General features: G+C 44.0%; 1 protein-coding gene across 1 annotated transcript; it reads left to right on the top strand.

Moving 5' to 3' along the window:
- The first annotated feature begins 1,585 nt into the window (after window positions 1-1,585).
- Window positions 1,586-4,468, top strand: BHLHE23 (basic helix-loop-helix family member e23). The gene has a single exon (XM_085079143.1). The coding sequence runs from the start codon at window positions 1,709-1,711 to the stop codon at window positions 2,381-2,383; it is 675 nt and encodes a 224-aa protein (XP_084935269.1). The 5' UTR covers window positions 1,586-1,708; the 3' UTR covers window positions 2,384-4,468.
- The last annotated feature ends 22,119 nt before the right edge of the window (window positions 4,469-26,587 follow it).

Below are 26,587 nucleotides of genomic sequence, written 5' to 3'. Positions count from 1 at the left end.
GACGAGCAGAAGTCATGCTGTGCTCACCTGCACTTGAAAGTCACAGTGAATATATAGAGTGTCACTGTGAATATACCGAGTGATCTGTCCCAGGAGTAGCTAAGTGGGACAATTCTCATAAAACAATTAAGTCACTAAAATCAGTAATTGGTCTTCATGGTTGGGTAAGCCCGATAAGGGGAGCAAAAGAGAGATGTGACCATATTGTAACATTCAAACACTGGGAGGTGAGATAAGAGAGGATCAGTGAAAAGTATGATGGACAAACCTGCTGATACCAGGCTGGGACAGAGCCCGTTTGATGTGCTCCACTCCTCCAAAAAGCAGAAACAAAACCTCCCAGCTGTGCACTCACAGAGCAGGGGAACAGCCTCATTGAGGCAGCAGCTCTGCAAGTTCTGCTGAGGGTGAATGTGTCACTGCTCATCTCGGCTCTCCTGGCTCTGATGTGGAGAAGGAAGAGAGACAAGCTCGTCATTTCACATTAGCTCACGGCACACAGGGAGGTGATGGGAAGAGGACAAGCCAACTACACTTTGGCCTGAGAAAAACAAACCACTTTCTGGAAAAAGCCTCCTGTCACCATCACACCCAGGCTATTTACTGCAGCACGTAACCTACCAGGTGCATCTGCAGCAACTGGTTGCATCTGCCTGCAGGCAATATCCACCTGCTCACATCTGTGTGCCACTGCACAGGATTCATCCCATCCTTTCTAAGCAGACTTTTGGGAGGCCTGGGCAAGGCACAGGTCCTGTGTGGAGAAAGCCTGGAATACCCTTATGCTATCTGTAAAATAGACCTCAGTAATGCAAATCAGTCTCTGAAGTCTAGAAAAGAAACTGGGACCAATTTCTGTTCCAATTAAAGATTGCAATCATTGTTGTCATCTTGATTATCCATCTCCATGCAGCTCCCACCTTTGCCTTGGATTCTCCTTGAGGTTCCTCATGGACCAGACAACACCAGTCACAGTGGTTTGCTCTCTGTCCCAGTGTCACACTCAGTTACTGGTACCCCCAGCTGGGGAGCACAGAGAATCCATTCAGAGATGAGCTAGGACACCATGGAACTAACCTTTTCCTGGCACATGGAAGGAAGAAACACTGTGAGCTTCTGAAGAAAATGGGAATGGATGAGGCCTTTGCCTTGGAAATCTCCCTGCACAGCAGGTGCCTTCTCTGTCATCCCACATCTAAACCACCATGACTGGATCTCAAGCCGTGCCCACAGCTGCCAACACCTGGTGCTTCCCTGAGTTTACAGCATCCATGGGCAGTTCGTTTAACAGAGGTGATGCTCCAGGTGTGACGCTGCTTGTGTTGGCAGTTTGTCCTCTGTGTGGTGGGAAGGGAAGGGAAGGGAAGGGAAGGGAAGGGAAGGGAAGGGAAGGGAAGGGAAGGGAAGGGAAGGGAAGGGAAGGGAAGGGAAGGGAAGGGAAGGGAAGGGAAGGGAAGGGAAGGGAAGGGAAGGGAAGGGAAGGGAAGGGAAGGGAAGGGAAGGGAAGGGAAGGAGCTGCCCTGCTATTGGCGGCGGGTGTCCCCGCGGCCCCTGTCGGCGATATAAGTGCGGCGGGCCCGTTGTGCGCTCACTGCCCGCCCCCAGCCCGGGCGCAGCGCCGAGCGGAGCGGCGGGGCCGCCTCCTCCTCCTCCTCCTCCACCTCCTCCTCAGCGCCCAGGCAGCGGCGGCCGAGCGGGATCGCCGGCGATGGCCGAGCTCAAGTCGCTGGGCAGCGAGGCGTACCTGGCGCTGGCCCCGGGCTACGGGCCCTCGGCTTTCGCCTACGGGGCGGTGCGCGGCGGCACCGAGGGCCCGCGGGGCTCGTTCGCGGGCGGCGGCGGGGCGGACTTCCACGCCGGGGCGCTGGGCAAGTCGGCGGAGAGCAGCGGCGAGCAGAGCGGCGACGAGGAGGACGGCTTCGAGGCGGGCGTGAAGGGCGGCTCGGGCTTCGAGCGAGAGGGGAAGCTGAAGGGGGGAGCGCTGGGCAAGAAGCCCAAGGAGCAGCGCTCGCTGCGCCTGAGCATCAACGCGCGGGAGCGGCGGAGGATGCACGACCTGAACGACGCGCTGGACGGGCTGCGCTCCGTCATCCCCTACGCGCACAGCCCCTCGGTGCGGAAACTCTCCAAAATCGCCACGCTGCTCCTGGCCAAGAACTACATCCTCATGCAGGCGCAGGCCCTGGAGGAGATGCGGCGGCTGGTGGCCTATCTGAACCAGGGCCAGGCGCTGAGCGCCCCGCTGCCCGCCACCCTCAACCCCTTCGGACAGTCGCCCGTGTATCCCTTCGGCGGCGCGGCCGTGCCCGGCTGCCCCGAGAAATGCACTGCCTTCACAGGAGCCGCCTCCGCCCTCTGCAAACACTGTAACGACAAGCCTTGACTTCTGCCTTCTTCGGGCTTTTCCTTTCTTTTGGTTTTTTTTGTTTGGTTGGGTTGGTTTTTTTTTCTGTGCACTTTTCTTTCCACTGCCATCAGCCCTGGCTTCCTTCCATCAGTTAAGTCTGGGTTTTCTTTTTGTTCTTCTTTTAAGTACCCCCCTCCCCATCTGGAAATATTTGGCAGTTCACGTGGACCCCCAAAACACCCACTTTCTACTTTATTTAGTTCCCCCCCACATGCAACTTCATCTGTAGAGTTATTTCCTTCCCAGCCTGTCAGTGGATTGTGAGCGTAATGTCGCTTTTTGCTTGCTCTGAGCTACAAAGTTTTCGAGCAGTTTTGAAACAGAACTCTAGAAAAACAGAGAGGGAGAGAGATCTGGAGATGGAAACCTCAGTGAGTTTGCTTTGCCATGATCGACCTGTGTTAAAAATAGATAAAAGGAGGGAGGGGAAGCAAAATTCAGCTGCAAACTATGCAATGTTTCAGGATCATGGGCGAAGGGGGTTTCTGTGTAGCCAGCTGGGGTTGGACTGCACCTGCAAATCCAACTGGAAATCATTTGGTCAGAGCTCATGGGAGGGGGGATGTCCAGTGCTCTTGCTAAAACAATTGATGCTTCAAAGTAAGATGCCTTTTTTTTTTTCTTTTCTCAAAAAAATTAACCCGTTCTTGGACTGAGAGGAACCTGTGATTGTATGCTAATGCTTGCTGTTTGCCTGTTTCTCAGCTTGGTTAAGTTTTCGGGATGATTTTCCAAAGTCGTGGCTCGTCATGATAAACAAAGCAAAAGGTCACTTAACATATTTATATGTATTTATAATAAATAAAAGACATGAATAATCACTTTCTCTGTCCTACATGTCTCTAAAACCAGCTGGCAGCCCCTGCAAAACCCCTGCTGGAGTCAAGTAAAGCAGAGATGGACGCGGCAGGAGCAGCTGTGTGAACTTAAGGGAATGATCGCAATACTTGGAAAAAGCTTGCCGATATTCAGCTCCTTATCAGCAGGGATTTGTTCTTTTTTTTTTCTCTAGTTTCTCCTGAATCATGAGCACACAAAAAATTGTTGCTTCTGTCTGACTGTAAGTTAGGCAGGTAGGGGTTTAGCTTGTGTATTCTGGCACTTGCTGGGGAATGCTGTGTTTGGGAAAGTGGTGTTTGGGGTTACTGTAGTGAGCTTAGCTCTGAGGACACCCATGGAAAACATGGCAGGGAAGGAAATCGCTTAAAGACTGCTTATCCCTTTGGCTTGGCTTTCTGTTCTCTCTACAGCTTTACTCTAGACCTACATGTGGGGTTTGGGCCACTTAATATCATGACTGAACTGATAATCTCTTGCCAATATTGACCGTGTTCGTCCGAGTTACAAAGTGAGTCTCTCGCCGGCTGAGTTTTCGGTGTCGCTTGTGTTGGTTTACTTCGGTTCTCTGGTTTATGTTGTTCAAAGCTTTGGTGCCTTGTATGCTTCACTAGTCATTATATAATAATAACAATAATTGAGGTGCATTCAGTGCTTTCTGTTCGGGTTGGAAATACCCACCCAATGTCAGAGCAACCACGTAAACTGGTACAGCCGCAGCCTCAGGGGCTCGAGCTGTCCGTGGCCATTTGTGTTAGGAGTGGGGTGTAACTATTTAGGGTTATTAAACCAATTTCCATGCCTGTCGCTAGTGTTATGCTAATTTGAAAAGGACTGCCATCCCTCTGAAGCGCTTGTCCACGGCACTTAATTTTAATTAATACATTTCCAAAAGACTTTTTGTGTTTGGAAAACGAAGTGTGTGATTAAGCCTTATTCATAAAGATGTATGTTTAAAACTGGTTCCTGCTCATTTCCATTTTTATGTCTTCATTGCTTTCCTGTAATTAAAAAAAAGAAAAGGAAAAAAAAAAGAGTAGTTTTACAGGAGAGCTTATCTCTTGTACCTGTTTCCATAAAAGAAAATTTGAAAATACTCTTAAAAGGCGTCTGATGAAGCGAAAGCCAACCAAAACCCCTACTGAAGCAAAAATGACTGGAAACTGCAGATCAGCAAAGTTCACTTAAAATTTTGCAGACTGAGTTGTTGCTAGAAAATATTTGGGGGGGGGAAAAAAAGGCCAGTTTAATAGAGAATCATTTTTAAATAGATGTATATTACTTCTGGTTAAAATGAGAGAAGATTGAGCAGTTGAGAATATTTAAATGGAGATTAGTTCAACTGTTCATTTTTCACCAAAACTAAAATAGTTGGAGAATAAAGTATTTAACAGCTTAATATTTAATCTGAGTTTAGTTTGGTTAAAGACTTAATGCTAAAAATAATGGAATTTGCAATTGCTTCTTTGTCAAATAATTATGGCCCAAAAAAGAAGTCTCACTAATTTCAGAGCCTAAAAACTCTTCACAGTCTGAGACAAGCTATTTTTGGGTGGACGGGTTTTAGTACAGTGATTGTTTTAAATCTCTTCCTTTCATTTACATCAGTAAACACTTGCTCATACTATCCCATCTACCTAGAATCCTAAAATTCCACCTTCTGAGAGTCCTTGAAATATTCAGAAGGCTCTTCCAGAGCCCACTTTGAATTAAATGATCTCAGAAGGTTAGGTATGGAATTTCAAATACAGAAGAAAAACTTGCATTAAAAAATTTTTGATAGGAAAAGCAGCAAGCATGACTATTTAAGTGCTGTTGAAAGGCCAGGTATTAAAAACAAATGCAGAATTTGTCAAATTATTACTAAAGGCACTTATAAATAATTTTTTTTAATTAACCTTGATGTACAGCGGCTACAGTTCAAAAGGAAAAAGAAGATGAATCATAACTTTTCCTGCAGCAAACAATATCAAGCTCAAAGAAAGTCGACCAACTTCTCAGATAATTTGGAAGTTCAGTGCTTCTGTCCACCATGGGCTTGCAGGATTTTAACTCACCGAGGTGGAGCTTCTTCCAAGCCCTGAGCATTCCCCGTGACAGGAGGGCAGCTGTTCCGAGGTGATTTACACTGTGCTGAGCTGCTGCTAAAACTGCTACCAAGTGAATGCCTAATACTTCTCTAAAAATGATTTTGCTGGGAGGGGATAAAGGAGCAGCTGATTGTTGCATTTGTGTGTGTGTGAAGCATCACTGCTAACCTTGCAGATGTGAGTGGTTATCCTGAGGATGAGGTCCTGTACTTGTCATTTGCTTTTCCCCTTCTCTGGCATATTTTGTGTATCATGTAAGGTTTTAAGTGTCTGTTTCCATTTGGTGTTTCAGAGAATATGAAGGGAGGACTTGAGAAAAACTGAAGATCTTTTTTTTCATTGCTCAAATGTTCTTGTTATGATGCCTGCTTTTTTGTTTCCTTTTCCAAGAAAGATTTATTGTATATGCTCAGATGGGACTGAAATACAGATCATGTGTTCTAATGTATTAATTATCCTGATATGTTCATACTTGGAAGAAAACATAATGCCAACTTTAATTAAATATAATATATTGTTTTCTAACCTCACTTAGTTTTTCTTTGAACTCCAAGACTGAGCAGCAAGAAGTGTCAGAAAGAGGAAATGTTGCTCCATTGTCTGTTGTGTTTTTTAACTTGCATAGTTCTTGTCACTAACCAAAATGAAGGTTTTACTAACTAATATATACAATATCACTAACAGGGGATTGGAAACTGCTGTCAGCTGGCACTGCATCAGCCCAGATTTGTTAGCAGTCTTGAGCCTGCAAGGTAAAATGCTCTTGCACCAAATACAGGGAAGCAACAGGTTTGAAGATGGAGGGCCTGGAAGGCAGCTGTCTGCTTCAGATACCAGCAAAAAGTTAAATCAGTTGGAGTTCCTGGAAAGAAGCTGTGAGAATCATGCAGCTTTCCTTGTCCTTTATCCACTGATTTTGTGGCATCCTCTCACAATACCTGAATATTGCTGCATGCTGAGAGCATTTCCGAGACTTTAGGAAGTGATTGCTTATTCTCAGATCACTTTTCGGCGTTGTTCTTTACATATACATTTCTATAATTTCCATTTTAAAAGAGCACTTGGCATTTTTCAGTGTGAAATGAACATAGGGCCCAATCCTGGTGCTGTTTTGCAAATTGGCAGCATTAATGATACTGGTGGCAGCAAGACAGTGCCTGATGCTCCTGGGCACAGTGGTGGTTTCTTACCCAACAAACTACCTTTCAGAGGCTCCAGAGGCCCAGAAAAATGTGCACAAGCTTTATCCCTTTACTCTATCAGTCTTGTAGCATGGGTAAAGTGTGGGGCATGGTGGACACAGACCTCACTTAAAAGCTTTTGTGGCTCTTCAGCCCAAATTTGCTCAAGCAGCAGCAAAAGTCGCTGCACATCCCACTGGGCTGAGTCCTCCCATGCTGCAGGTTTCCAGCCACAGCTGGAATTATTTCATTTACAATTTAGGAGAACAAAATCAAATAGTCCACTCTGCTCTTCTGCAGCATTATGTTCATCAAGTGTGTTTCTTGGGTGGACTCTTGGAAACAAGTGGTCAGACTCTGCAGCATCACTGAAATTTATTTTACCTGTGCTTGTTCCTTGCCATGTGAGTTACCAGCAGAGAAATAATTCCTGGTGATGTGAAAGGTGAAACAAATAGGTGAAAAGGCTTCTGAAGAATACTAAAACACACCAACCTATATTTTCAATTTTCAAGACTGCTTTTGTTTTGTTCTCTGTCATTTGATAGAATTTTGATTAGTATTGCACCATAGAAAAGTTGGGGTTTTTTTGTTTTCACTAATCCTGATTAAGGCTAGAAAAGTCTCTTGATTACAGTAATTTTAATAATGTAAATTTGTTTGTGATATGTCTTTAGTCTTTAATCCCCTTTGGCATTCCATTCAAAGGGAGATGAAAATTTCAGGGATTTATAACATTTAAATCAGTCATTCCGTGAATGTTTCTCAGGCAGTTTTTCTCCTACCTGAAATTAAAAAAATACCTAAATGGGTATGTAACATATTTTGTGATCAGATTATAAATACATTTGCATGTGGTTGTTGTGAGGAAAATAGCTTAATATCAAGCATTTTTGCTTTACAATAAAGTATATGTGCATAAGAGGAAATAGAACCAATTATTAAAACAAATAATGTATTCGAGATCTTTGCCATTCTTTCATGTATTTTGAAGTAGGATTTTCACCAAGGACTTTATATAATCTTTTCATAATCAAAATTCACAATAATTCTTTTAGCATTACCCCAAATTCTTATTTTTATTTGTATTTAGGAATACATGCAATTTTTAAATTATCCGTTTATTTTCTTAAGTAGTCTTAGCTTCACTTAACAATAGTAAAATTTGAATTGATGTTTATTCCTGAAATACTGAGCAGTTTTCAGCATAACCCTTGTACTTTTTTAGGGCCAAATTGATTAATTTCAAGTCTTAGCATTACAAAAAACTAACGTATAGAGATATTTAGTCAAGCTAATTCAGGATGAAAATAAAGGGGTTTATTTTTTTCATATGCTTAAGGCAGTGAAATTTGCAGAACAAAGACTTGCAGAAGACAAACCACAAGTACTTAAGATCTTACAGCACAGAGGAGGAGAGCGTGCTGGTTTTCAAACTCCTAACCCTGGTGAAACAGCTCAAATATATCTATATTTAAATTATTTAACAGCTTATTTTAATTTTTAAGTCTTTCAATTCATCAGTGATTCACTTTCATTAAAATCTGCCCTGTTGATGCCATTTGTATTTGCTCAGTTCCTCTTTCCCCCATGCTAACATCAACGTTTTGTGTGTTTGTGTACATCGATACAGAATATAACCCAACCTTCCTCAGCTACCAATGGGGGGAATAAAAATAAAAAAACCAATCTGCTCTTTTGCCTTAAGTATTTGAAAGGGAAAAACATGGCCGAGCAAAAAAACATCACCCCAGTTTTTCCTCCAAGCCCACTTTTGTCTAAAGTAATGAGGCCATAGTCAGTTGGCTCCAAGGAGCGTTGTGATTTAGTGTGACGTACAGTGAATCATTGCAGATCCATTCGGACTGCATTCGTTATTTTAATGAGACGCAGGCAAATCTGCTTTTTGGCCGCAAACCTTAAGATGCAAGCGTAATGTGCAATGGTTGTTGATTGCCACAAGGCAACTGACATTATGGATTTTTATCGCCATCATTATGGGCTTTAAAACTCCCCACATCCCAGGATATTTAGCCCTTTCGCTTCCCTCCCGCGAATGACAGGGAAGCCACAACGCTGACATTTAACAGCGAAAAGCTCATCTATTTAATTTCTGGGCTTATTAAAACCTTACGTTGCATCCTCTGGTCTGCAGGTTTTTTTTTAATTTTCTTTTTTTTTTTATTCGCGCTTTCCCAGAGGAGGAGGAAAAACCCCCACCGCAGCGCGGCCACCCAAAAAAGGTCACATTCAGTTGGGCGACAGCAGCACTAGGTCCCCACCAGCCTTTGCTTGATGCAGTATGAGAAATGACAATGAGGCGGGCAAATCTGTGCCCGAGCAGTAATCACAGTAATGGTGTTCATCAGAATTTACCAGCGCTGAACTTTTCCAGAGTCTGGAGTAATGCTTCCTCCTCGGTGCTACCAGTAAGGAATTTATTGTGCTTGTGTTTGCCTTCGAGCAAAGGGCACCCAATTGATGGCTGAAGTAAATACTTTCAAGATTAGGTGGTGCTGGTAAATGTGGCTGTGTGTGTGGGCATGGCTGTCGGTGTAAAATGCATGTGTTGATGCATATGTAGTGTCTTCACGTGTGCATGCATGAATGAGTGTTCCTATAATTTATTTACCTTATGTGTCTTTTTTCTCTCATTTTTTGGCCACTTTACTGGCACGGTTTTATTCTATTTTCATAAAATTTCATGCAGTATCATTTGACTGTAGCACAGGAAGGGCCATTGCATGAAAGCCACTGGTCTCCTGAAAAATTGCTTTGGCCCATTCAAGCCAACAAACTCAGGAATAATATTTTTCAGCATTTTGTTTTATCCTTAATAAAAAGAAGTGATGTTCTGGGACAGTACAGGGTATTGGTTTCCCATTGTGCCACTGGCAGCTTTGCATAAGAACAACAGAGAACCAGCCTACCTTTGCTTTCCCTGGTTTCCAAATGCTTCCATCCTATTTTTATTGATTTCCTGAAAGTAAATCTCACGTCCTGCACTCTTCACACAGATGTCATGAAGAAATCCTTATGCCTTCCATTTGAAAATTACATTACCTTAAGTATTTTTTATCTCCTGGCAGCTTCAGTGTAAAGCAAACTCCCCAGCTGACAGCCATAGTGGGTGCACTCAGTGTTTACAGCAGAACTGAGGCTGTAGGGGAAAAAGATGAAAATCTCCTGCAAAATGTTAAAATGGCTGCTGACTTGGAGGCCTCTGGCTCAGTTTTACATCCTTTCCAATGTCCAAGAAAATACAATTTTACTTCTAACAAGTTTTCTCCCCTCGGCTTTTTCCCTCTCGTGCCTCAGTCAGTTTCCTGAAAGATTTGAGGACAGAAAACACTTTAGTTACAGGGGCTCTATTACTTCTAACAGTCCCTTTTGCAATTGGATGTGGCATTGTATAGAATAATCTTGGTACCTGGAGATTGCACAACATAAGGGAGCTCATTCCTGTCTGACTTGGCTCCTCTTTTAGGTGCTTACTTGTAGCAGTTCACAAAAACCCTATTTTTGGGGGGTAAGCACTGCACAAAGAGCACCTCCTTCTCAACTGTTTCTCTCCCATGTAGGTGCTTGGGATCAGTCTTACATTTTATTTCATCAAAAGCAAACCCAAAATCCCCTGTCAGGCAGAAGCTTTTCCTTTTCTTTTTGCTTTCAACTGCTTGCTGAAGTTCTCATCCTTGCAAATTCTCTCCCCTGTAACTGCTTCTGCCCTCGGTGGGATTCTGATCCAGCCTGCAGACAGACTTGTTCCTGTATAAATACATGAGAGATTAATTCTTGACCACGTTGAGTGTGCGTGTCTGCAGCTATTTACTTTGTTTTGGTTTTTGGAGTTAAATCCAATTTGGAAGCGGCATCTGATAATTTCAGTGGAATTCTGTTGCTTTCGACTTCCTTCTCCAGTTGCCTTGCCCTGAGGCACAGAAAAGATCAAGGCATGTGCCCATGGACACACACTGACTGGAGCCAGTGGCTCACCAGATTTGAATTCAGATGATCTTTGCTTCCTCCTTCCCTGAATAAGCCACACATTGTCAGCATCCACACTGACATTTTCCCTCTCCCTCCTCACGCTCGGGGTCCCTGGGAAGATCGACCCTCTATTGTGGCACTGGTGTCACCCAAGTCACCTCCTGGCTCCTTCTGGAGCAGTGACAGCCAATTGGGAAGGAGGTGTAGCTACATCTTGGCTGTTTTCTAGCAGTCTCCTGCTGCTACAACAGCCTGAGGCGACTTGAACCTACCCTGGGGACCAGCCAGTCCCCAGCTGCTGCCGAGTGGAGGAGCATAAAGGTGGCTTCAAGCCATCTTTGTTCTCCAATCCTCGTCTTGTGCCGAGCCCGGTCAAGTCACAGGGGAGAATCTGGGCCAGAGTTTATGAAATGCTTTGCTGCAGAGACTTGCCCTCGCTGCCAAACACATCTTTCTGGTTCTCTGAGCTCCCCTGTCCTGCCCTTAGCTTCTTGCCCTGCGAAGATTCCGGCCAGGATCGCGGCTCTGTGAAAGCACCAGGCTGTAACGTGAAGTGTCATCGCTGGGCTGTCCTTTGCTGCTTTCTCTGTCACTGCTCGAGCCACGGGCTGAGCCTCAGAGAGAGCTCTGCACAGAGCTGGGAACCCCGGGAAGGAAGCAGGAGTGATGCACAGAGAGAGGAGGAGGTGCTTTCCCTGGCTGAGAAACTCCTTGTTTTTGTGAGGAAAATGGGCATTTCTAGCAGGGATTTTTTTTATTCAGTAGTCACATCCCTGCTTAGCCTCTGGTTTTGAACGAGCTCTAGTGCACACCTGTGATTCCCCTCCCAGTTTGACACCCAGCCTTTGGTTCTCATGCCATGGAGTTAATCCATTTCTGACACTAATTTTGCACCACCATCACTCTCCTAACTTCAGAGCATCTTCTCATTTTCAAATGAGACGAGTGCCAGCCTCGTGAAATTCTCTGATCAGCCCTATTTGGGCAGTTGAATTCTGACAGGTTTTTCTATTCTCTGGCCCTTCCTGTGATTTCCTGTGTAACACCCAACACACACACACATTTCTGCTGCCTGAAACACTCTTAATGGCTGGTTTTAGGTGTCTGGAATGAAAGATTTATATTTGCCTACCCAATGGCATTAGTGAAACTGACACAAGGATTGCTCCAGTTAAAAGGAGACAACCCAGGTCACCAGGCTAAGGCATGGAAGATATTTTATTCGACCCAGAGAAAAAGGTGTGTCTCTGCTCATTTGCACTGGAGTGTAATTCCCATCAGGTCCTGCAATAGGAGTAGCACTCATTTTTTCACTTTAGTCAAAAAACTTCTAAAAGGAGCTTCTAAAAACTTCTGAAAATCCAAGGGGCTGTGGGTTGGGATTTTGTTGGTACTTGGCCAGCACAAAGGGGCTCAGTCTGGCAGTGATATGAGGGGTATCTGCTCAGTCAAGAATGCTCCAGAACCAGTCCCATGACAGCCAAGGTTGATATTTTTTTTGTCACAAATTTTCTGATGACTCTCTAATGACTTTCAGTCGGTTTGCTGCACTGACCTATGATTCATTCACCACATTATCCCAGCTGCTGGCCTGAAAAGCTCTCTTTGAGTTAGAACTGAAGTTTATTCTGATCTCGATTTCCATTCAGATGTGGTTTTACCCTGAGTTTGGGGTTTTGTTTGGTCCAGCTGTTAAAATTCAGGATTAGCATAGCCCAGATTTGGAGACAGGGGATGGTGGAGTTTAACCCAAATATGAAAAACCTCCAACACAGTGGACATTTATTTTGAGTAAAAATACTAATAACTTGGGGTGGATTGGAGAAGCTCTGTTCACACAAACTTGGTCATCTCAGTTCAGAAATCTTGGTTTCCAGTATGTGTCTAAACAGCCATTTACAGAGCAGACAAAGTGTCTTCATTCATTCAGGAGCTGAAAAGTGGAAATTGCATGCCTTTCCTCTTCATTTTCTCTGGGAAAATCTTTTAACTAATTTATGGAGTAGTTAATCTGGGCTCGCACGTGTGTGGGTAAATGAGCATGTCATGTGTCCTCGTGTGCAGGAGAAAAAAATTATTTCCTGATGGCAAGATAATGGAAACATATTGGGGGTGAGAGAAGGGTTTCATTACAAAAGCACAGCTTCAAGACTACGATCCTTGCATATGAATAGTGACTCATCTGCTCCAGAATGAGAAAAAAGAAAAAAAAATCACTAGGAATCAGATTATTGTACCTAGCTCAACATCTAAAAGTCAGACAACTAATTAAGCCTGGGCTGCCTCCATCCTGAGGAATAATAGATAACAGCTTCCCAAGGGTAATTCATGTCACTGTAGAATAGGTGGACAAGTTGCCTTCTGGGGATGCTTATCTCTTGGCATTGACTGCAGAAGCTGCACAGATAGCTCAGAATAGATTCCTGGTTTTCAGGGACAGGAGCACAGTGAGAGGAGCCCCTGCCTTACAGCCTCGTGCTAGAATCAGGACTTAAAATGAAAGCTTAAAAGGTCGTGGTTTCCTAGCAGTTAGAATAATCTGTCCCCAATAAGAAGCAGCCCATCAGCAGCCAGAATAACCCAGGGCAATGTGAAATTAAAAGCAATTTTCATTAAAGCTGCCAAGGGAAAGTGTTTGTATCTGTGGGAGGCAAGTCTGGTCACTAAATAATATGGGATGATAACAATGAAAGAGAGAAATTAAAAAGGGCACATGGAGTGAATTCTGCTGACAAATTTAGCTCTGGAAGTTGAAGGTTGTGGACAGTGTCTGCCTCTGGGACATGGAATGTTCAACCAGGTCAGAGCCTCTCTCATTGGAAAGACCTATTGAGTCACAGAGTCCTGGAGTAGTTTAGGTAGGAAAAGCCCTCTAAGGTCATCATCCAACCATTAACTCAGCACTGCCAAGCCCACCACTAATCCATGAGTTCTATGTGTTTTAAATCCCTCCAGGGACTTTGGGTCCACCATTGCCCTGGGCTGCTGTGCCAGGGCTTGACAACCCTTTCTGTGAGGAAGTTTTCCCTAATATCCAATCTAAACCTCCCCTGCCACAACTTGAGGCCGTTTCCTCTTGTCCTATCACTCGTTACTTGGAAGAAGAGACCGACCCCAGGCAAGCTGAATTTATCACAAGATATTTGAGGGAGGTTAAATTTGTATTTCTCTGTTGCCCAGGAGCTGTGAGCAGAACATGGTTGATGTTATTTGCTGTAAGAAGAAGATGCTCAGGCACACTGCAAAAATCAGCCAGGATGAACTTGGCGAAAAGTCCCAATTCCACAGCTATAAACTAGAAAAAAAAGCAGTGCACATCCAAGGTGGCATTTTGCACCTGAGAACACAGCAAATATGCATTTCTGAGATGCATAGTATGGCACTGCGTGGTACACTTCCCCCTGATTAATGCCATGTGAAAGTGGCCTGATGCGGTGTGTTATTTGTCCTGATGTATTCTGGAGCTCCTGTGAACAAATGCTGAGGAGGCTGTGAAGCTGTCACGCTCTCTAAAGGCTCCTCAAAGGTTGTGGATTTAGTGGCTACAATTCTAAAATGCAATGGTGTTTTTAAAGCTTTTCTTTTCCCTGGGTGGAGCCTCCACAGACACCCAGAAGGTTTTTTAATTGATGTCCATAACTCTTCGGTGGTTAAAGCAGGGCAGCACAGAGGGCAGAGAACCATAGTTGCACTGTGATTTACTATCATGGTTTGACAACACATTCCATACATATCCACCCCAAAATACTCTTAATTTGCCCTCAAACACAGCAAGTCTGCCATCTGAGATATCCACAAATTCTGAAATTCAGTGATGGAGTGAGGGCGGAGAGAGTCATCGCGTTTAACCCGTGACTGCCCCATTTGTCATCCTTACAAGGACATTAAACACAATAAAATGAGTCCTGGTGGAAGCCTGTGTCTCCCTGAAGTGGGCAAACGATAGGTTAAGAGAAAGCAAATGAAAGGTAAGATTAATAGCATTTATCATGGCAGATAGACTAGCAGTTTGCTAATTAAAGATGTTAGAACATAGAAGCAGCCAAGGATCAGTGGCTTTTAATGAGGATGTTGTAGGGTGATTTAGGTCTAATTTTCTGCTTAATAAGGCTGGTTTAAAAAGTAATTTTGTTGGGATGTGACTCTCCTAAACCTGTTCATTATCAGTGATGGGACTTCACTTCAACACTCCAGGAAATGTTGTGTTTAATTAATATTGTGTCGGCAAGTGGATATGCTGACAGATGAGAAAAAAATTGATGAAGAACTTTCAAGGACATTGACTTCATTACACAGCTTCATTATAGCCTGAATAACTGGCTAAATATGTCATTGGAAAGATAATGTGCCACTTTTAACTCTTTTCTGTGTGTTGTTCCTATAAGTAAGCAAAGGATTTTTTTTTCAAAATAGCTACTATTGAAAAAAACCCCATCAAGGGATCAGAGCTACATTTTCTCATTGCTTCATTCTGTTTATGGGATTTCTAACTGATGGTGGAGTATGTAAAGCAAAATACTGCAGGTTCTTTACCTTAATTCATCAACCATTTTTCTTGGGCAGGATATGATGTTAGTAAGTAACATTCTTCACCACTGGGTAATTTTCCACAGTGCCCCTGAGACAGGAGTAGAAATTGATTTAAAATATTTTTATTTCTCTGCACAAAACATCCTGAGGTGTAGAGACGGATTGTTCAGTACCTATTTATACATATATATATATATATATACACGTATATATATGTACGTATGTCTTGTATTCACACATTCACTTTATGCATATGGGCTTACTGAAGAAAAATTAAACTATTAAAAAGGTCCTAAATACTTTGCCTCTACACAAAGAGGGATCAATTTCAGTGGTTTGAGTGAATCACAACTCAGTTTCATTTGGGCAATGGCAGCTCCATACCCTGCTATGAGAGCTGAGGGAGACAGGTCCTTACTGATGCATGAACCAGGAGTGCTTTTAGTGTCTGCCATGAAAAAATTGGGTACCTGGAGGGATCTCAAATGAATGTTTTCACTTCATCTCACAATAGTTACAAAGCAATCTTTACTCCCTGCTGGGAAACACCACTTTTAGCTCTGACTTGGTAGGTAGTGTATTTGTATCCTCAACTGGCAGCTGCTGCTCCTGCAGCATCCTTTAACTCATTGCTGATATTCTTTGCAAACAGACTCATCTTTCCCCTGGCTGTGGTTAAGATACGAGAAAATCACCCTGTGAAACAATTAAAAGAGAGAGACTCTACTAATTCAATTAAATTTTGGTCACTGTAGTAGTTGGCAGTTGTTGGCAGGCCACCCTCCACCACCTCACTGAATTTTCAACCAGAAAACAAGGCAAGAATAATCTGTTTCAGACTAAGTGATGTCACCTGAGTGTGACCTCAGAGACTTTTGGGTTGGGGTCCTCTGATCTGTCTCATAAGACTTTTTGCAGCAAGAAAAAAAAACCTTCAAGTCTGATCTCTTAAACTGGGGTTGGGAGAGAAAAAGGAAAGTACTGAGCACAGGGTTTGGAGCAGTGTTTAGCTGGGGGATACAGAAAAGCACCCTAAAGATCTCTTCCAATCTTCCTTGAGAAAAACAGGTCCAGCAGTCTTATTTCTCTTCTTCGAGAAATAAGACTGTTTAAAGAAGAAAAGGGAAAATAATCGAAGATCAACCTTTGAGGCTGAAAGCAAAAGGAGAAAAAACTGTTTTCAATCTTAATCATTAGGGCTATTAGCCAAGAGAAGAGGCCCAGGCAGGGGAAAGAGAAGAGACGCTGACTGGAGGCGACAGCTGGAGTTTATCGGATGCGTCAGCTCTCTTTAACACCTCCATTTGGTGGCTGCTGTCACCTTCAGATGAGGGCTTTACAGGATGGGATTTGGGGAAGCATTCTGCCGTGTCAGCCCTGTCACACACCGGGGAGTTTTGTCCTCATCCCAGGATTTGCATTTCCCCTTTCCCATCACTAAGGGAGAGCCACACTCTGGAGTGTCCCCTGTCTCTGTGCCAGGGGTGGCACTGAGCCCTGCCCAGCTCCTCAGAGCTCTGCCCACATGTCAGCACCCATTCAGAATGACTCATTTATTTTCTTACCCTCGGTAATAAGAAGGCAACACTCAGCCCAACTGTTCCAGGGAAGAGGAGCTGACAGAGTCCTGTCATCGCCGCAGAGCTGAACCTGCTCCAGCACCTCCTGCCTGCAGAATCTCGGGGAGACATCCCTGGATTGGGAAAGAGGAAGGGACTGACCAAAGCCACCATCCTGTCCCCATCTGGCTGTGTTGGTACCTGTATAATGACCTCCCTAATGGGGAATTGCAGGATTAGAACCTTGCAGAGTTAAACAGACAATTTCCACAATGGGATGGCAAAGACCCTTTATTGCAAAAATCCAGGGTTCTTAAACTGTTAGTTTGCTATGAGTTTCCATACTTGTGAGGCACAACAGTTGTGCTTAACCAACGCTACAGACCAGGATAGGAACAGCATCAGGTGTAACCAACCACAGCCCCACGGTGTGGCACTTATTGGTTCTGATAATTGTTTTACTATTATGTAACTTGTTTTCCACCTCTAGTTTAGCTGAGTCATTCCCAGAATGTTCTAGTTAGCCAAAGTGACAGAAGTGAGCAAGGATTTCACAAGGGTAACAAAGCCCTGACTTTGCAAGGCCTTTCTGCTCTGCAGCAGAACCTCACAGTTTAAATATCATGGGGAGACATCTGCCAGTGGAGCAAAACACTGCCTGGCACTGGAATGATGCTCTGAGACACTCGTATGGATCAGCCCATGGGAGAGAAGGTGCCTGGGGGATGGAATGCAGGCTGAGCCTCTTAAATGTGCATTTAGTTGGGTGTGTGGCATCCTGGGTGAAATTCTGCCCATGTGGGATTTGTTCCTTGGTTTTTCAGTGGCTGGACAGCCAGAAATATCACAAGGATTTAATTTAAAATAACATCCTCCCTTACCTTGGTCCATGGAGGGATGTGCCTTACCTGTTTATCTGCATTTAATTGCATTGGTTATGTATTAGAGACAAAATGCATTGGTTATGTATTAGAGACAAAAATCTGCCTCCTTCCACTTCTGGCTGCCTGCTGCCTGCTGCAGTCAAAAAGGAGCCCAAATTTGCTTGGAAACAAATTATTTACAGCAGGGAATTTTATTCCCAGACTGGCACAGCAAAGAAGTAAATTCAAAAGTTTTTCAGAGCCTTTTAAGCTCATCATGGGTTGAGATCCACTGGAAACCTTGGCCATGTGGGCATGGAGGAGGCTAGAGATGTATAAAATTGGGATGAATAAGTGTGATGTGGGGAGCTGATTCAAACTTTTCTTGGGACAGGAAGACCCAACTGTCTGGATGCTCCACAGTGGCACCACGTTCGGGTTTGGATATAAGATTCCCATGTCAGGGACTCTTGGCTTCTGTCTGACAGGCAGGAAACTCAGGATTTTATTCAGTTTGGTTTTCCTTGCTCCTCAGCTTGGTGCTTAATTGTTCCCTGGCCATGGGGCTAATTAACTCCTGTGCAGGGCAATTAAAACCCATCGGATGTGATCAGTTCTGCAGCACTGACAGTGAGGTGACACAGAATGCAGTCCTGGACGGGGAAAAGACAAATTCCCACTTGCCTTCTGATCCTGCTGCAAACACATCTGGATCTCCAGGGTGTGGGGCAGGTTCAGACTGACCTCAAGCTACTAGAAGAGGAGGCAGCCACATTTTTGGGGATGAGTTTTGGAAGCAAAGGGTGGTAGCAGCCCAGCTGTGCCAGCAGCACATGCTCTGGTTGTCAGGAGGAGCCTGTTGCTCTCTCATGTGGTTTCTGGATTATCCCAGCTGAGCTTTCACCTTTAGGGGCTGGAGCAGAGAGTCCTTCAGGGCATGCTGTGTAAATATTTAGATGAAATTTTCAAACCAGAGTGGCATTAGAAATTTGGCTTTTTGTAGTCTGTTGTGTAATCCATTACAATGCACAATTATGTAATTGTCAGTTGTCCAAGAGTTTAGTATTTTGCGACATGCCAAAATCAAAAGTGTGTTCTTATTAACATCCCAAAGGTCCTTAAGTGTTTAGTAAATACTGGAAGATACATTTCTTGCCCCAGAGAACATGCAGTCTGAAAAATTAATATTGATTCTAGACAAATCAATGTTTGCTTACTAAAACCACGTGCTGAATACTTTATAAGCACCCAACCAGCAGCAGGGATGTTGCAAGCTCTATCTGCCTGTGATGCCATAAACACAGCCTGACTCTGTATTCAAGGCTTCACCTCACCATGCAGCTTTAAAATTGTGGTAATAATGTCATTTAACAACATCTCCCGTCAGGATGAGCGAAGGTAAAAAAAAAACCAAGAATTTTTCTGCAGATCCCTGGCGGGTTTCTTTTAGGCAAGGCCCGTGTACATTAATACAAATCATATTTTATGTTACTCACAGGACACAGAGATAATCAGAAAGCTATCTTCATAAACAGAGGGTTATTCATAATCCCTCACATGGCATTTCAATTATCAGTCTGATGACGATGTGACATTATGGATGAGGTTGTGATTAAATTTTCTTGTGTAATGACCCTAAGTAAATCTTTGCAATTTTCATTTTGCAGAGATTTAATATAGATTGGTGGCCTGTTGTTTGGCCCCTGTTTAATCCAAAATCGCTCATTAAATTGGGACCAGTAAACATCTGATGATTGCATTTCATGGACTGAGCTATGAATTTAACATATTAAATCTACATTCCAGATGGATATAAGCATCTGTTCTCATTATGGTTATTGGTGTTAATCTGAAACCCTGACCTGTTTCCCCTAACATTACTCATATTAAATTCCATCCCAAATTCTAACATATATTGGCATGAAGGCAGGAGATAGCTAAAATACCTTCACGTGCACATAATCCAGTGAAAGATGAAGAGCAGAAATTAGGGGACAACGACATGAACTTCTTGTTATCAGAACGTGGGTTTCACTGCTGCAGAATGTAAAACAACTGCTTTGTTTCCCAGCATTGTGGGGGAAAAAAAAAAAGAGAAACCCCAGTAGTCAATTCTATTTGACCACAGACTTGCTAATCACTGGGCTTGAGCTGTATCCTTTACAGAGCAGCACAGGCCTAATTTGTAAATCTGATTTGTCACTAAATCTCGTCAGAGTTTGACCCAGCATCTTGCAGGCACTTGCCTGGCAGTAGCCAAGCTCCTCTGCTCCAGAGACACTCAGCTCAAAGTCAAATTAATCGGTGACTTCCAGAGACCATTAGGAAGAAGATATGTGTTCCAGGGCTGCTGAGAGCTTCTCCACACTGCATGATTCATGTTTATTGCAGTTGGGGCATTTATTTATTAGATTGCTCGGTGTAATGGGAAATTTAAAATGACACACATTGTATTACAGGGAGGCTTAGCAAAATATTATCTCCCTGTTATTGTAAATCAAACAATTCTCAATGTCAGCACAGATCACCTTTGCTCAGCAGAAGTTTCTCCAGAGGGTTAGGATAGTTCCTTGGATATATTTTTTGCTCTAATTTCAGGAGACATGCCCTCTTCCCAAGCTGATGTGTGAGACAGGCTGCACAGCTTGGTGCTGGGTTGGGATCCTGACTGTAATTCTGGGTTTATCTGGGACTTCACACCCAGGTCCTGTGCCTAAAGGACCAGAAAATTCAGCCCTATGGTAAAAAGAAGATTAGCCAGAAGGGTGGTTATGGTTTTTGCCTTGAAAAGGATGAAAACAGTCAATATTTTAAAAGAGGAGAAGTAGATTAGTTGTACCAATCTTGGACCAAAAGGCACAAACCTCTCCCAACACCTCATTAGCTGATGACCTGGGCTTTTCCTGGCTTGGTAGGGCAGGAGGAATCCATCCTCTGGGGTGGTGGGAGAGGGAAAAACAGCCAAGAAAACTGCAAGTAGCAGAAAAGTCTGGCTGAATCTTAGAAAAGCTGGGCTGGAGCCAAAAATCTGAGCTACGCCCATCACTGGGATTTGCCCTCCCACTGCACCTTTCCTTGGTCCAGGCTCCCTGCATGCAGACCATGAGTGGCTCCAGCAGGAAAAAGCCTTAGGGGGAGGCTTTGGGAGGTATTAAGTATTAGATATTCATCTGCCATACATGCAGACTGTCCCTGCAAGACAAAGTGTTGGAAAAAGTACCAAAACTCTGGTTATTGGTTAAGAAGTGAGACTCAGCATTTCCTGATGGCTGCTCTGGGCAGTCACTTGTCTGTAAAATTTTCCTGTGGTTTTAGCAGGTTGAAAAATGGAGAAACAGAAATGTTGAATTGCCAATATGAGCTGAAGTTTGTATATAAGGGAAAAGGGGATTTAAATATATATGTACTATGTATTAGAGAGTTCACAATCAGAAAACTGGTGCAGCCTCATGTACCCATTTTGTAAAGGGGAAAAAAATCTGATCTCTGAAATATTGGCTCAAAGACCTCAGAACAGAAGTGGGGGAAAGAACTTTTGTGTCCAGTGGGTGAAAATACCCACCAAGGTGTGCATTCACCACCAGTGATTGTAACAGAAGGACAAAAAAAACCCATGGCTGTCATTAGTAATTAAGTCTGCATCACTCAGGGCAGAGCGCTGTGTGTGCAATGAGGCTAATTAGCACCAAAGTGCTGTCTGACTGAAGGAGTTTGGTGCAGGCAGCACAGCAGAGGGTCTTACCAGTGAGCCTGGATGCACTTCAGTCCAACTTTGGCCTGGGCTTCCTGCCCTGATGGTGGGTTCAGAGGTGGCCAAAATGTTGGTGCCACTCAACAGCAGCAGCTGGTGTTGGGATGGTGGCAGTGGGTGCCCGAGTGCAGAATGAGGAGATGCTGCCTCAAATGATCAGCCCAAAGTAATTTTAGTCCAGAAAAGGTGCTTTTATATCCAGGTGTTGTTGCTCCAGGTTTTTGCTGGGTTGGTCTCAGGATGAACTGGCAGCAGAAGTTTGGGTGTGTGGGCACTACCAGGAGCCACCTGCTGAGCTGGTGGAGTGGGAATAGGCTGAAGGGGAAGGGTCCTGGAGGAGCTTCTCTGGCAGAGGGGATCACAGGAAATGTGTGTGCACAGGGCTCAGCTACAGCATGAGCTCATGCTTGTTGGGGTCATTCCAACAAGCCAGTGGAAGATGTCTCTCCCTGCCCATGGCAGGGGTTTGGAACCAGTTGAACTTTGAGGTTCACTTCCAACCTAAACCATTCCACAATTCTATGATGTGGTTCTGTGTGCTGGTGCTTCCCCACTGGCTACAGCCCACAGGAGCAGGCACACACAGAGGTAGTTAACCAGCAAGAGATTTCCACAGCCCAACTGTGAACTAGTAGACCTAGGAAAAGCCAGAATTAAAAATACCCTGCCCAAAAACTGATTCACACCATTTTAAGCAGAGCACAAAATTATCTATGCCAGTGAGGGCACTCCTTCAATCCTCCCAACCTCCAAAACAAGGATTATTAAGAGAGGATAATGCTGATTTTGGGGAACTACGCCGTAGCTCCCAGCACAACAGACCAAAGATTTTAATTGCTTGTTAACTACTATTGTGGCACACGAGTTAGCAAAGCTGAAGCCGTCTGACATAAATCACATGTCCCAGCCCAATAAATCTCCTCTCCAAGTGACAGCTTTGCAGACAGCAGTGAATGAGCGCGGCCGATGCCCAGCCCTGTGCGTACAACTGCCGCCTGCAAACCGCTGACAGATCTGTTGAGACCAAAACACTTGGCACCCTGCTAATGTCTGTCATTATGGTGATTGATACAGCCCCTCTATCACACTCTGCAGTTGTCTGCGTTTGCAAAGCTTTATTGAATTGCTGCGTCTCCCAACTGTTATCCGGCATCAGTACGAGGAAATGACCAGGAGCAGTCGGGGACAACTTGAGGTTTTTCAGGTCTGGAGATATGGGGAGGTGAAAGGGGTGAAAGCAGAGGGTTTGCTGACTTTTCTCTGGCTTAAAAACTGAGGACAGGGTTACCTTTATGTGTAAGGATGGGCTCTGACACTGTCCCCAGGCTGAGCGGTGGAAAGGTTGCTCCTGATAAAAGAAACAGGTTATTCTACCACTTAAAGCTTGGCAGGACCAAGGGACTCGCTGCTGCCTTCAATGTGTAATAATTATCAAGGTTGAAGGATTTATTTTGTGAGCCCTGGTGCTCTCGGGGCTGGGGTTATCTTAATGACTCTGCTGCAAGTGTTCCCCTTGACCTACCTTCAGTGCCAGCCCAGGGAACAAGTGCCATTACAGTATATTCCACCCCACTGAAAGTCCTGTCTTGGTGGAGACTTTAAGAGGAAGAACATACAGATATATTGTTTCTATAAATCCCCTGATATTATCTTTTATCGGTAGTAATAAATGTCCATATTAATTAACTTAATGGTTTTAACTGCAGTAATGACTTTGTATTAAACTAGTGAGCTTTCATGTTCCACATAAAAGCTGCAATATTAAAACTCATCTACAGTATTTTTTCAACTTCTATTGTGCTGAAACAAAGCAAACCCATTGCTGGAATATTCCAGCCACCAAGGCCAGCAGATGAATCAACCTTGGTGTAAATCATATCCATTTTAAAATGGAAGTATATTCAAATTGGGAAGGTTTTTGAGCAAGCCACAGATTCAACAGAAACAAAACAGTGCAATCACTTTTCCTTTTTTTTCCCTGTATTTTGCTAATAAACAAGTAAATCTGGTACTCAGTCTTTCATCTGTTGCTGTGAATATTCTGGGTGTTCCCATAAATATTTGAGAAAAATTAATGGGTTTTTACAATCATTTTGAAAAATGTGTCAGTGCCAGAGCCAGAGCCAGAGGACATGTTGGCTACCAGTGAGGGAGAAGAAAATACTGTGTGTGGTGACAGCAGCAAAAGAATATCAAAGAAATACCTTCAAAATTCCATTTGCATTCTCCAGGCTGGAATTTCTTTACATCAGATGTGAACTCATGCAGCTAGAAAGGTGAAAAACAGTGATTATCAGTAGCCGGAGTAGTGGTGCAGGGAAAAAAAAGGCTTATCTCCATAAATTGACATCTGTGAACAGTTTTCCCTGGTTCTACCAGGGCTGTGTCTGAGCCAATTTAGTCACTGGTTTTGCTGTGGATTCAAACCAGCACGACTGTCTTCACCATCTGTGTGAACTGGCCCAGTTCTATAAGTGCTACCAATGCTTTTCCAGCTCTAAAATGCTCTGGCAGATGTGTTTGTTCACAGATCCTAAACTCTCCTGAGAAAGCCCACGACCCCCCTGACATCCCAACACCACCTACACAATTCCTTTCAAGCCATCCTTTACCTGCTGCTGAAATTGCAGATAAAACCTCTCAGTCAGAGCATCTGACCACCCAGGAAGTGTGGCTTTCCAAAAATAGTTTATCTCTTGTGCTCCATTTGGGAAATAAAGAGGGGGTGATCCACAAATGGAACCCAATGTCCATCTACAAGGATTTCCTTCATGTCTGAGGATGACTGAGGTTGTGTCTAACAGGATGGGATATCCTGTGGCAGCAACAGATCTTTGCAAATTAAAAATTTTCCCTGAATTCTTTGTGCTTTCTAATAAAAGCCCATTGCTGGCACAAGCTGGTTGAAACAGAAGTAGAAGCCAAGCCCTCAACCAGAGCACAGTGAAAGGTTTCTAGTCTGGTGCATAATCCCAAATTTTTAAAAGTGCAAATTAATCTCTAAAGTCTTCTCCGAGAAAAGATTGCTGGATTGAACTGACCCTTGCAGCAGTGAATTGAGAGGCAGCCACCAGCCCTTTCCTCCTGATCTCACTGCTGAGCCAAGCTGCTCTCCATGTCATGAACTTATTCATGGAATTTAAGCTCAGGAAATCCTAATTATTATGTGTGGGAAGAGTACTTGCCAATGAGCTTATGGTGTGGCAAGTAATGAGGATTTCTTGGCTGGTTATGATGGGTTTGAGGTGTCTGAGCAGCTTCAAGCAAACTCCAGAGCAACTTCCCCAGAAAAAGATCAGGCAACATTCAGGCTCCTGCTAACTTCTTTAGGTCTTTACACTTTTTCATCCCAAATCTGCAGCTGAGGTTGCAGTGTGTGTCAAATCGAAGCTGGGGCTGTGCTCTGCAGCCTGGGGCAGTGGAGCTGTGCTGGGGGACATGCCAGAGCCTCGCCTGATGGCTCCCTCTGGGACTGCTGGTTATCCTGCAAGCTTTATGTAAATATTTTTAAGTGGCACATCTGTCTGAATTACCACCGTGCCCTCCTGGATTGCTAATTGTAGGTTTTAATTCAGCTCTGACGACCAGTTTACATAAATTAGGGAGCTGGCAGTAAGCAAGCTTTGAGGAGATGGGATATGGATTTAGTGAGGACTGTTTTTTTCCTTTCTGAAATGCTTCTCCTCACAAGCTAGTGCCTCTTCCCTTAGCTTGAATCACTCTGGGAGAAAAATAGAGAGTAATTCAGCTCTGCCTGTTAGGGACACAGCATTGTTTTGTCTTCACCCCGGTGCCGATGTGCCCAGCTCACACCACTGGTCTAATTGACTTTAATTGCCTATATAAAAAGAAAAGGATTTGGCATTTAATACCTGTGCCACACCCCTTTGGCAGGAGTCAGAGCCAGTGTAGCTTGGCACAGCTTTGCTGGCTCACCAAGGCTGATTCCCCAGGCAATCCATGCTGGATCCAGGATGTGCCAACCAACAGGTTGTTTTAGGATCAATGAAAGTCTTCCAGCCCCTCTTGAGCTGTGTTTGCTCCAGGGCTGGAGTGCCCAAGCCAGCTCTGGCAGCAGAATAAGGCCAAACAAACTGGTTCAACACTCAGCCTCATCCTCTCTGCCAAAGGAGTGGGGCTCTCCACAAAGGCTTTAAACTCACCATTTGTTCTCCTGGCTCTCACCAGTGCTGGCAGCATTAACACTCCCTCATGCACATTCTTGATGTGGCAAACCCGAAATTCAAGAATTTTTGCACCCATTTCCAGCAGTCATCAAGGTAGACATGAATTCACTCAATGCGAGGAGAGACTGCTGCATTCTTGGAAGCAGAAGTTGGCTCAGTGGAGGAGTTTGAGGGGGATGAGGAAATATCCCTCCTTGATGCCCAAATTTTAAATTTGTGGTAGCCAGATTTCACCAGGGAAGATCTACAACCTGTGATTTGGTGTTGCCACCCCTTGTGAGGTACCACATCCCTGAGATAGATGAAAACTGTGCTTAATCATAGCCTTATTCACAAGGAAAATACCTAAATATTTGTATTAATTGACAGCTGAGCTCTTATGTCTTGTGGGGAAATGGCCTTTTAATATAAATTAGTGCCCAAAATACGCCAAATGACTAGAGTGCATGGTTCAAAAGAAACTGGATGATGGTGTGTCTTACTGCCAGCAGCAGAACACACAGAAAGCTCGTGAGCTGCAATTGCATGTTGAGCTCCCAGTGTGCATCTTAGGTAGTTTAAACTTCAAACAGAGATTAATCAAGCAGGTCAGCATCTCCTTTCTCCAAACTCAGGCCTTAGATGTGGAATGTCTTCAGCTGATATGCTCATCCATGTCATTCCCTGTCTGCTGCCTGAAATTAATCTGGTCAAGAGCCATTTTCCCACTGTCACATCCTCCTGTCCTCCCGAGCAATCATGCATTTAACACCACAACCACTGACACAACTGATGCAGCCCTCTCACCATCAAGACACACACAGGATTTGTCCCAAAGCTTATCAAACATCCCTTGAATGGATAGAATCTATCCTACAGCTGTGGACAGGAAAGTCAGAGTCTCCCTTGGCAGCTTGTGTTTGCAAGCAAAGTATTGCTGCCTTCAAGCAGCAGCAAACATGTATTTTCTGCTGGGGGGAAAATCACTGCTTTCCTGATAAATATGTGTATTCTGCAAATGATTCAGAGACGTTTTTGTATTATTGTCTGCTTGTTGCATTCTTGAATCTCTCCTTTCCTTGGTTGTTTAACAGCTTAAACACAAGGCTTACAGAAATACCCCCAAAGGTGCTAGTAAAGATTCTTTTTTCTCAGTCAAGATGGATGTGGAGTCACCCAACCATACACTGTGCAAGACCATCATGCTGCACCT

Source organism: Lichenostomus cassidix, chromosome 20, assembly GCF_008360975.1.
Source record: "Lichenostomus cassidix isolate B80296 chromosome 20, HeHo_3.0, whole genome shotgun sequence".
Taxonomy (NCBI): domain Eukaryota; kingdom Metazoa; phylum Chordata; class Aves; order Passeriformes; family Meliphagidae; genus Lichenostomus; species Lichenostomus cassidix.
The sequence above is the reverse complement of the archived record's forward strand: the minus strand, read 5'-3'. Positions and strand labels throughout refer to the sequence as shown.